The sequence below is a fragment of the Crinia signifera genome, chromosome 19 (genome assembly GCF_055691185.1).
Source record: "Crinia signifera chromosome 19, ASM5569118v1, whole genome shotgun sequence".
Classification (NCBI taxonomy): domain Eukaryota; kingdom Metazoa; phylum Chordata; class Amphibia; order Anura; family Myobatrachidae; genus Crinia; species Crinia signifera.
The window spans coordinates 59,166,881-59,179,723 of record NC_139226.1 but is presented as its reverse complement, the minus strand read 5'-3'; the positions used below and the strand labels follow the sequence as shown (position 1 = coordinate 59,179,723).

The following is a 12,843-nucleotide window of genomic DNA, read 5'->3' as shown; positions in this document are numbered from 1 at the left end:
CCCGCTTCCCGTACAGGCACTCGCATATGTAAGACATCAAAGAGGTGTCTTACATTTGCAAGCGTTTGAAAAATCATTCCACGCTCTGCGAACATCGAATGATTTTGTGCCCGCATGCAAGGCTGTGAATGGATGAGTATGCAAGGCGATTGGTGGACTCACAAGCCTGTGAAATTCACAGACTTGCAAGTTAGCCTGAATAAGGGACACTGTGCGATTTGGTGTCATTTTCAATTTGATTTTGACTATATAGTCCAAATCGAATAGCAAATGACCCTGAATAGCGCAGTGTTAGTTGCATTCAATGCAGATTTGATCCCAATGTGCGGCTCCGCATTGGCAGGAGAGTCTATTTCTACTTCGATCTCCCATATCGATAGCCGTTCCATGATGCTCCCTCCGCACGCCGTCCTCCCGCCATCCCTCCCTCCGCCCTGGCCGATGCTGACCACACACAGGGTTCTGGTGGCCACCAATATTGGATCAGTGTGGAAGCCCGTGTGTGTACACCCCTTTAGTCAAATACCATATATTGGAGATATATGTGAAGATGCATAGTCCAGGACATATGTGACATATTATAAAGGCTTAGTCATAGCTTCTGCCAGGCTGTTTCCATGGCCTTCCTATCCCAAATCAGAGCCATATTAATGTACAGGCAAATTGGGCAGCTGGCCAGGGCTCCACAATTCTAGGGGCCTAAGAGCAGGAACAGGTGGTGCTCACCCAATTAGAGCATTGAGACAGCATTCTCTACCTGTCTTCCAGCCTGCAGCCAGACAGTGATTGGCTGTCAGCATGCTCACTGGTAGAATGCTGAATCTAGCCACCAATCAGAGTGCGTACAGACAATCACTGTATGGAAGTTGTGGAGAGACAGTGCAGGACGGACATTTTATGATTTTACCATACTGTTAAGAAGGGCCGAGAATTTGTCTCCAGAAATGGAATATTTTTCTGCATTGCCTAAAAATCTTGCTACATCTTCAGAACCCTTTTTGGGCAGTAAGGAACAATGGGGAAGTGCTGTAATTTATAGCTGCATGAAAAGGCCAGAATATTTATAGGAACAATAAGCGTTTTGTGTGGAAGAGTGCTTTACTGGACTGAAGCATTAAATGGCTGTATTGAACTCTAGTTTTGCATCCTGATTTAAGGCCTGACTTATAAAGCTGGAATAAATGGCTCATTCTGACCATCTTGTTTTATTATTTCCCAATAACGACTTCATCTGTTTCTCAGCGAGTTATTGCTACAATAAGACACTCTCTGAGTGAGGTGTGTAATTATTACAGAATGGAACACTTTGAGTGGTATTGCTAACCGTGCAGTCATGCCGTGTAATTATTTGCCAGTCATCACTGACCCAGGAGTTTATGACTGCAGAGCTTTTCTTATTGGCCAACTGCTTCTGAACATATTTGGATTCAAAAGAGTTAATAGAGATTGCCAGCATCCGTCTTCTGCTGTCAGCAAATTGCTGTTATTAGCATTTTTTTTTCAAATGCAGAGACTGTAAAGTATTACTGGAAAACATGGCTAAATTATAGCACAGGAGTAATTCACTGCCGTCCTTTACTCTTACAGAACTTTGACTTGTTGAAGCATAAAACCATGCCCAATGTTGTAGATGTTGAATAATATCTTGTGTGTTGTGTTTAGGATTTGGATCAGGATCTCCTCCGTGTTTTGTATCTGAATTGGTTTAGCCAATTGATTTTGGTTCTGTTTTTTTTTTTTCTTAAATATCATAAAAACTGACCTCAAAAACATTAATTTCCACTCATTTCCAATCTATTCTGAGCACCTCATTATATTGTTTTTAGTACAAAATGTCGCACCAAGGTAGCCGGATGACTAAGCTAAGCGACAGCAGTGGGTGGCACAAACACGTGGCACATCTAGGAGTGGCACTGCAGTGGCAGACAGGATGGCAGTTGTAAAAACGATGGCAAAAAAAATCTCCAAAGACCACATATTGCAAAGAAATGAAGTGCAAGATAGGAATTGTCCTTGGGCCTTAATTATCTTGCAGACAGGACGGGTAGCACCCCTGCAATAAAATGGCAGTCAGGGCACTCCTGTAATTATACGGCAGACAGGGCAGGCAGCACCCCTTGAATTGTAAGGCAGAGAAGGAAGGCAACACCTCAATAATTATACGGTAGACAGGGCACCCCTGTAATAATACAGCAGACACGGAAACACCCATAGAATTATACAGGGTGACGTAGGACTGATACAGCCGGGTTATAATCATTCAATACTCCAGTTTTGGGGTAAATTTTGTACAGACTTCACATGAATTGTATCATTACATCCAACATACACCATACCTGCGAACATATGTTATCTCCGCGCGAGCCACAGTTTTCCACCCTTCTGCAATACTGAGGCTGGGGGACTTTCAACTGCCCCACCCCCGCACCGCTGAACACTGATGGGACCGCCCCAATATACCGGGATGGTCTCGCTAAAAACGGGACAGTTGGAAAGTATGCTAAACGGTAATATGAACAAACCTAGGGCCAAATGTAATAGGGTGTAAGAATCAGGAAGTGATATTTTGGGATAGTTTTCCCATTATTTTTAAAGCGGCAATCATTTACATGGCAAAATCAATCTGTTTTTTTTTTTTTAGTGTAAATAATTGCCGCTTTAAAAAAAAAAACGGAAAAACTCCCCCCAAATCTCTCATTTTCTGATTCTCACACCATATTACATTTGGCCCCTTGTTTTACTGCTTACTTTGATTCGGGTACAACAGCTTTTTATATTTAATGAATGATCCTGAAGGCATCAATTAAGTTCATCACATTTAAGTGTTTTATTACATTTTCACCATATCAGAATCATTGTTTTGTGATCATGTATCTTGGTGAAAGCATAAAAGCAAAATCAATGTTGTTGCAGGTTACAAAATATCTACTAAGGAAACGCAATGAAACCATTGCACATGCATATAATAAAGCATATACAGTATGTGTTTAATGGAAAGGAACATTTGCATGCAGGCAGCACACAGAAAATTCACAAATCCGTCAGAAAGGTGTTTTTTTTATTAGACTCTTAAGTAATTTATTGTTAGATTCCTGTGTCAGCGAATTGTGACACTGGAAAGTCATTGTTTTTATAATGCCTTGAGCATAAAAATGTAAAACGCACAATTTACAGGGCAGGAATTTTTATTCATACTGTATGTGCCACATTCATACACTGCTAGCGCTGTGTAAGAATGTATTTGTTTAGGATTTATTGTATGATCTATCTTATCCAGTACACAACTGTCTGCTGGCGGACCCCATACTCATTTTATAATTGCAGTTAATTGTTCTGAACTAAGTAATTCTATTAAACACCTTTAAAATGAATAAGTGTATACAATGCACGATACAGTGTGAAAAGGTCGGAAAGCGTGAGAAGAGTATGTATGAAGCAGTGATAAGGGAGGAGTAGTGATAAAGTGCCTGGTACTTTATCACCGGCCAATCAGCTCCTAACTGTCCTTTTTTTAAACCCAGCCTTCACTTAACAGTCAGGAAATGATTGGCCGTTGATAAAGTATCAGGCACTTTATCACTTCCTTTATCACTGCTTCATACATCTACCCCTCAGTGACAGACACTTATTTCACCACCATTGCTTCTTTGCATGCAGTGCACTCAGCAGCTGTTCACAAAGCAGAGAAGTGAGTGACATGGGGACTCCCAGCTGTCCCCCCCACCCCACCGCAGGAAACTGCTGTCCGCGGGTGGGACAGCCGACAGTCCCCAAATAACAGGACTTTCCCGCAAAAATCAGGACAGTTGGGAGGTATGGAGTAAACAGCAGGTTTATGTACAGTACAACTCTGAATTCGGTCCATGTTTCTTTGACTCTGCATTGTAATTTGCTGGTTTGCCTTGGTCCATCATATTCTAACATCAAATCCCTTTCATATTATGACACCCCTGGACAACGCTGGTGTATACAAAATGTTGCACTCTGAGACTAGTTTCAATGTGTTTTCTCTTCCCTATCCCTTCCTCCTCGTGTGGTTTCCTTTCCACTATGCCATCCTTTCCCAAGACTAACACCCCCTGTCCTACTCTTAGGGTACCCCTGAAGGTGGGGATCCCCCCATGCTGCTGCGTCTGTCACCTGTTGCTCCCACATGCTGCTGTCCTCCTTCATATGGCTAGGGGCTGTGGATTATCATTCAGCTTGTCCTCCACAACCCCAGCCTGGGCTCTCCTCATTGGAAACTAGCCCGTCTCCATTCTCCTTCAGCTCTCACCTCAGACTGCCCAACTGTCCACTGCTTCTAAGGCTTTTTTCCTGTCCTAAAATCCTCACCTTGCCTGTGCAGAGAGCTGGAATTGCTGGTGGCCATACAAACTCCCTAGAGTACCTTTGTCCTCCAGCCTAACACATCCCCTCACCCTCACCAAGAATCAGCTGACCTTTCGGAAATTTTCCAATCTCTCTTAACCCCTGCAGCTCAGCCAAAGGCTGGAATATCACACTATCACAACCCTTCATCCATATTTCTCCTCAGTACTCTGCTCCCCTCTATTCAATACTCATGAGGTTTTTCCATTCTTCCGTCCAAAACTGGCATCAAATAAGACCTTAACTATTACAGTCTCATCTTCACAAGCTAGTAATTCTTCTACTTCTACAAGCTGGTAATATGTCACCAAATTCAGATCCATCCCACATTTTTGTATACATTTCACTCTGATTATGCACACTATAGATATCCAGCAAACCTCAACCATATAACATTTGTACAGTATCATTTAAGACCCTTTAATTTGTCTTTTCTAGTGCATACTCACGTGCATAACAAACTAGCCTACACCTGTGGCATCTTCCACTCCTACTGACTGTACCTACTGACAAAGAGAAAAGGTGGTGTGACAATAGGGTACCAATGGCATGGCTAGTACCAACCAACCCCGTGCTATGGAAATAGGGATCCTGAGTAACTCACCTAGCCCGCAGTGAACACTGTATATACCAGTATGTAAATCCCAGGAACTCAATGTGATCTTCTTTATCCTCCTGATCACCGGGAATCTTTCCTCAAATAAACACCCTTTTCCCTGACACTCTATCCCAAACTCTCCTGTAGAAACCTTAGTTATTTTAATTATCACCAGTTTTTAAACTCTCCTCAGCAACTTATGCCCAGAATTTCTACATTTTCCTTTAGCCCTTTAGTCTACTATGCTGCGGCCACATGGAGCCCCCTCCTCTCCTAACCACTTCAGTAGTATGCCTGAAAATAGTCCAGGGCCAGCTGCACTGTAAACACTGGCCGCACTGGACGATTTCCGGGGTATGTCTAGTGCTCATCTCCCCCTAGACGCTTCTCTATGGGTTGCTGAGCGTAAGCTCCTAAAACCTGGGGATTCCCGATGCCTGTCATCTGTATTATACAGGCGCCGGGACCGTGATTCCCCTTCTATGGGCTGTTGCTGAAGCAGGCCATAGAATCTGGCCACATGCACAATACAGTGGTTTCTACTGCACATGTGCCAGTCCCAGCGTCTGTCATCACAGTACAGGCACCAGGAACACAGCGCCTGAGGCGGGGACCGAGAGGAATGGCGATTTTGGCAGCCCCCCTCCTGCCGAAAGGTACAAGCCATCACTGCACTCCATCGGCTAATCATACAAAATCCCACCCTGGCAGGTGTGACAACTAAAAATTTACCACTGAAGGGGTTAATAAACCCCTGGTAGTACTGTAGCTGTAGCTTGCATGCTTCTAGTCTGAACTTCCTGATCATTGTGTACATTATTCCTAGGCCGGTGGTTCCAAAACTTTTAGAAACAAGGCTCCCTATAGTAACAGAATTTTATCCATAGCACCCCAAGGCCAACAAGTTCTTATTGGAAAATAAACATAAATGAAATAAGTTGTGTTTATATGTTTGTGTTCATATGCATCTTTAGGTTTTATTTTGTAGCAAGTGACAATATTTGTTTCTGTTTGTCCACATAATTTATGATTGGCAGCCACAAACTCTGGTTTTGCCAATTGCATTGACCATAGTTAATTTGAATTGTTCCTGGACCAACCCACAGCACCCCTGCAAGTGTCCTGATGCACCCCAGGGTGCCACGACACATAGTTTAGGAACCACTGGCTTAACTCCTTTTCTTAATGTTACTTATCAGGAGTCTTAAGTTAATTTGATGTCAGACTTTGTGAAAAGTATTTCTACCAAGTACACTGGGTAGAAACATAAAACTGTCTACAAAGCAATAGTTTGAGCGTTGAATGAGAGTGGTACAAACATACGAAGCATTGGAGAGTGATACAATGGAGAGAGATAAAGAACAGACCAATCAGCTCTAGATTATCTTTTTTCAAACACAACATGTAACATGACAGTTACGAGCTGATTGGCTGGTGCCAAAGACTGGAAATCCAGACCAACCTAAAAACAAATAATATACATCAATATATACTGTAGGATATTTAAAAGGTAGAAAGTTACAGAGGTGTGCTGTGTATGTGGTGATTTTTGTAACCGACAAATCATGTTACTGTAATTTAATAATTTGTCCCCTTTTTTTCTTCAGGGGTGGTAAAAATGAGCCTGAGCCCGAACAGCCCACTCCACGAAAAGTATCCATCAGAAGGATTCACTCAGTGAGTGAGTTTGACCCAGATGTCCTGGACAGCATGCATTCCTTGGGCTGCTTCAGGGATAAAACCAAATTAAAACAAGAGTTGCAGAATGAAGAGTGAGTATTGATGGGGTAGGGCACATGTGCATTGTGCGGGGAGGAAATGAATGTGCTTGTAATAGAAAACAAATGAAACAGCTGAGTTACGTAAGATGATGCTGAGCATGACGTTGGTTTGTGCAGGATTATCCTGTGCAACAAGATGTGGGTTAATCTTGTGGGTTACAATACTGCAGCTGTGAATGATCTGAGGAACAGACATAAGAGCAGGCTGAATTCTCAAAGGGAATATTGGAATGAAAGAATATGAAGAATAGGGGTCACAATAATAGAAGGTTGTTGGTTGACCTTCTGTAGCTGGTGTAATAAAATGCTATCAATGAGTAAAGGGTTCTGTGCTTTTATATGGGATTTGAGAGTACTGGTAATAGATAAAGACACAGTAGAGCATAGAACTTATATATAATAATACATGAACAAGCCAGGGATACTTTGCGCCTTTCAAATAATAATGCATTATGGGTAACCACTCTTCATTATCTTTTGTGAGCTGAGATCCTACACTGTGCACATTGTCTGCTGCCCTCAACGACTCTTTGGTGGAATATTGAATGGAAAAGGTTGGTCATCACCTGAGGCATCATAAGAGGGTGCGGAACACACCCAGCGGTCACCCTTCTAGGTGGTGACTCTAAAATGCCAGCTCCTCCACAGTGACTGGCAGCCAGGTGCTGCAGTGTGACATGATCCTGCAGTGCCTGGCAGCCGTAACAGAGAAGGATCTGGGAATGGTACCAGCCGTACATGCCTTCTACTGCATGGTGCCCTTTCCTCTGGCTCACAACTCCCACACTCTGTGGGGAAAGATGTTGGGTCTTCTCCTCCATGGGAGCTGTGCTGCTGCTTGGAGTGCCTCTAAGACAGCAGCTAGTGTGGCAAGGTGATGTACAGTACCAGCCAACCCACACCCTGGGTCAGTAAGTCATTACAGTGTGCGCATGTTCCAGGAGGACGAACATGGCACATTGCTAATAGATACACGCAATGAAGAACATGAAAGGGAATTATAGGGTACCCCTTCTAAATGTGAGAAAATAAAAGAACACCGTTGCATGTGGAACAAACCATGTTGTAATACAATGGGTGCAAATAGATCCAATTTTGTTTTTGCATGCGGGATACATCTAATTTGCCTACTCTTCCAGATCATTCGGAAGACACCCTTTTATTGGGTAGTCCCCCACAGCCCCAGAAGAGTGAGCACCCCTCGCAAAGTGCGTAGAATGTAGAGATAGAGTAAAACTGAGTTCCTTTTGGAGAGGGTAGGGCCTAATGATGCAATACTACGCTATTTGTGTCATTGTAACCCGCCCCTATGCAACTGTGCTCCAATCAATGCAATTTCCTCATGAGGAGGTGGAGCCTAATGACATAATAGGCCCAACCCCGCGGACCACCTGTTTCTCCTGTCCAGGCATGGAGAGGATAACTTTATCTTTTAGGTAAGCATGGGTATCATATTGGCTGCTATTTAATGTAGACCGCAAATACTGGAAATTCTTTGTTTTTACACTAAAATTTAGATATGAGCCAGGACATGCCCCTAACAAATGTAAATCTCAAAGAACATTTTACATTTCCCCAACCTACACTGCAACATGGTTTTACCCATATCCGGTCAATGGATCGACGATGTCTAGGTCTACAATCACGTGGTTGACCACTGTTGGTCGAGCGTGTCTAGTTAGATGCCTAAAAATGGTCAGCAGCGTCTAGATCGACATTGATAAAAGATCGTTGCAAGCAAAAGATCGGTGGGAACATGGTCGACAGTAATACGGTCGAAACGAGTATTTCAGATTTTGACAGACATCTTGCATCACCTGTGTAGCACATCCGATGGCTGATATATCTAAAGCTATAGTGCTATGTGTGTGCGCAGATTCGTATACTTGCTGCACAAGCCTGCGGTGATTGGCAGCACAACTTCCTGAGCCATCTGCAGATATATCTATAGATGTGTGCCCAGCTTTACACTCTATAAAACCTTGGGACTCAATGAAGAATGATTAGTTATACGGCCATACACTACTGCAATTTTGCCCGATTTCACCTAATTCCGATGCATCGGGCCAAGAAAATCTCATGTTTTTTACACTGCTCTGATCCGATGCACGGCCCCATGCGCATCGGATCATAGCCCCTAGATAGCAAGTGCTACACATAAGATCTGTCAGATCAGACCACCTCCAGCAGCACTTGCTGGGATCGCATGCAATATATCACATGCAAAAGAAAGGTCCCGGGAGGCTCAAGGGGATCGTCTGGCTCTACGCTGCTGAGAGAAGTTGGAGTAGTCAATGGCCACTTTTAGGCAAATTCAAGTTTCCAATGACTGAATTGTGCAAAAATGCATCCCCTTCTCTCTCTCTGTCTAACCCCCTCTCTCACCTCTGCTCGCCCCCTCTAACACCTCTCTCTATTTTTTATTATATTTTTAGTCACCTTAAACTATTATAAAAGCATCTTTTTTGCTACCTTTTCTCCTCCCTCTCTGTCCTGACGCTCACTCGCTCTCCCCTCTCTTTCTGTCATTCCCTTACTTTCCCTGACAGCTTCTTTCTCTCTATTTTCTCTCTTCCTGATACCCTCTCTCTCCCTAACACTTCCTCTCCCCTCTCTTTCCTTTACTCGTTCTCTCTCTCTTCCTGACACCCTATCTCACCCCTGTCTCTATCCCTGACACTCACCTCTCTCATTTCCTCACTTTTCCTGACTTCCCCTTGCTCCATGACATTCTTTCTCTCTCACTCTGACACTCTCTTACTTCTTTCTCCAAGATTATCTATCTCTATTTTTCTCCATTTTTCCTCCTCTTTCTCACTCTCTCCCTCACTACCCCTCTCTCTAGCTACCTATCTACAGGGGGGCCACCAAGGTTTATCTTGCCTCTGGGTGACATGGACGAACTTACATATTATCAGTGGGCCCTGTCCTGCCTGGAATATTATTTAGTACAGTAGCTTGTTCCCAGCATACTGTACTATTGTCTGATACTAGATTCTTAGATATATAAGGAGGACCCTCGTACAATTGCATAACAAGAAGTTTCAAACTAAACAGCACTGCATTAATAAAATTTGATAGGATGAGAGATTCAGAAAGTGAGAGTTTTGGTAAGAAATCTCCAGGTTTTTTTAAATCGGCAATCATTTACACTGCAAAACCAGTTTGATTTAGCAGTGTAAATGATTGCCGCTTTAAAAAACCTGGAGATTTCTTACCAAATCTCTCACTTTCTGAATCTCTCATCCTATTAAATTTCACCCAAGGTGTTAGAATTGTAAAGTCAGATACAAAATTTACAAAACTCAAAAAGGATGGAGAAGGAATAAATTAATTTAATAGACCGCACACTGGACTACACAACATTTTATCATTCAAAGTTTGCTGCCAACCTTTCCATTAATAAGTTGCTTGCTAGTGCTTGCCATCACCAGAGGCAAAGACAAGTGTTAATACCACCTAAATAATGCATACTCCAATGCTGGTCTGGGCTATTTATGTCGCCTTCTAATAGCAGCTTGCTACAAGAATTTTAAATGGGGATATGTTTGGTTTTAATCACTTTAATAACTTTTACTTAACCCTTAAGTGGTTCCCAAACTTTTTTAAAACCCGGCACCATTAGATAATCATCAGAATTTATTTCACGGCAACACTAGGCCAAAAGTTTCTTATTGTGAAATTGCGTTTAGATATCATCCTTAGGTTCAATGATATGGGGCCTTATTCTGGTTGGAGCGGCCGGGCCGTACGCGTACGTCCCGGGATTTTTTATGATCTGCGCATGCGTACATTCGCCAATGCGCAGGCGCGACCACTCACCAACGCTTACGGACGGGTCTCTACGTGCGAAAAAACCTGTACGCGAGTGTACGGTATTGGGGGCGGCATAGGGGCGTAAAGAGGGGAGCGGCCGAAATAATGAGGGAAAATGGGCGTAAATATGGGCGTACACGGGGGTGTGCACCAAAAATGAGCGGTGCTACTACCGCACGATCGACTAAGGCACCGTTCATTTCGGACACAAAACAGGCGGCCGCCAACCGCCAGCTCAAACCACCCCTACAGATACCGCATGCCAGCGTGCGCCTGAGTTTGCTAATTAACGCTGATTCCTACTCAAACACATACACCTGAATGTAATAAGCAATGCTGCAGTCTATTAAGTCCAAACCATGATTTCACTACCTGCAAGCCACACACAGCACTCAAACACATTGGAAGCTTATCTTTCTATACTTCTCGACATTTAAAGGTTTGTTTAATTTAAGGTAAGAATCTTTTGAAGACCTGCTTATATATGCTAAGGTAGCTATTTGCTAAACAGTTACACACATTCACTACGTGCTTTCATAGACTTTACACAGTAGCACACTCAATCTACACAAGTCGACATGTGTCAACGTGTTCACTCTAATACAAACATAGGTTTTGTATTTAGGATACAATAACATAAACCACATCTAACACCTACAAAGGATGTTTCAGCAATGTTTTAAGCCCATGACCACTATTTTGCACACAATCTTTGTATAGTACCCAAAATACAGAACTCTACCACTATCTCATCTGCTATGAATTGGATTTTACTACACTCTGGATGTAAGATGCCACCAATAACATTATTGCACTCACATCTCTCTAACAAAGGATTCCTACATCTGCTTATGATACTGTCAAATCATATATATGTAAAAACTTATACATGTTTGTTCACAAGCAATTTTATCATGTTTGGCCCATTCACACATCTTTTTTTAGGGAGGACACATATGCATTCCTACACAAATGTACCTTTTGACCATTGTTTGTCTGCCTCACCCTCTCCATGAGGAAAGCATTGTTCTGGACCTGCTTTTACCTACTACTGTAGGAGCTACCTCACTTGCACACAAACTGCTTTCTCACCTATTAAGTTGCTCTGCACATGTGCTGACACAAACTAATTAGCAGGGAAAAGTTGGATAGGAACATGGGAATGGCCATGGAGAGGGTTACACATGGGAAACTTCGACCACACTTCAACAAATGTTCAAAAATACCCTGGTCAGTAAGTACACATAAATCTAGTATTTGTTTCACACAAGAAATTACACATACAACAATTTGGATTTAATTGGTAAAAGAAATTTATTTGCTGTTCAGCATCACAGCTTAAAGTGTGAACACTTTAATGTCAGAAATCAAATAAACAAATCAAATAGACACAAAAATAAAAAAACAGCCAGAACAAGAGGTTGCATATCTCCAAACATGTGTTACCCTGCAAATGCAATGGTGAAAGAAATGGGGACACCAGAATACATACTGCAACAACCAGGGTGAATACTAAGCAAGATACACACCACCAAAAATTTATCCTGCATTTGTAGAGGTCAAAATAAGAACTTTAATGCCCATGGCACGCAAATGGATAGATGGCCAACTCAGGAAGTGGATGTCCAGTGCAATTTAAACATTTGGGGTCCAACCACAGAGGAAGTAAACCAGGTCTCATTATTTGGGCCCTTTTTTCCCCCTTTTAGATGGGGCCTTGGGGACAGGGGCCTTTGGGTCAGCTGGCTTGCGGCGTCTTCCCCTAGTGGCCACAGGAGGGTTAGCAGAGGTGGAAGGTTGGGGAGCAGCTTGGGGTGGGCCAGCAGATGGGGGATTGTCCCTTAGGGACCTGGCGGTGGTCAGCTGCTCCGCAAGAAGTTCATTCTGGCGGCTGAGGTGTTGGCCAATGCTTAGCATGCCAGCCGCCAGAGTGTCATTAATGCGGTTCAAGGCCTCACACTGCAGCCTGTTTGTGGCCTTCCACTCCGCCAGAAATTCCGCCACCTGCTGTTGACGGATCGCAGCATCCACCCCTTGCTGCTCGATCCTCTCCAGCATCACCAACACGCTCTCATCCCATGTCTCCTGTGGCTGGGGCTGGGGGTGTCTTCTTGGTGGAGGCTGGACCACTCGCTCCACCTGTGGCTCTGCAGAGGAAGATGCTGCCGGTACATCCTGGGTTTCTGCTTCTGCTAGGATAATAATTGAAAAAAATGTCACCATCACATACGCACAAAAAAATCTCTTTCAAAATACAATGCATTACTGTGACTTACC

At 43.2% G+C, this 12,843-nt stretch overlaps 1 protein-coding gene across 7 annotated transcripts in view; it reads left to right on the top strand.

The window, feature by feature from the left end:
• The window catches only part of BRSK1 (BR serine/threonine kinase 1), a 288,433-nt gene that overhangs the window by 225,817 nt on the left and 49,773 nt on the right, over positions 1 to 12,843 (top strand). For all 7 annotated transcript variants that reach the window (XM_083162637.1, XM_083162636.1, XM_083162639.1 and 4 more), the window contains exon 10: positions 6,577 to 6,741. In XM_083162637.1, the coding sequence (XP_083018763.1) occupies positions 6,577 to 6,741 (165 nt within the window). The remainder of the gene's footprint in view (positions 1 to 6,576; positions 6,742 to 12,843) is intronic.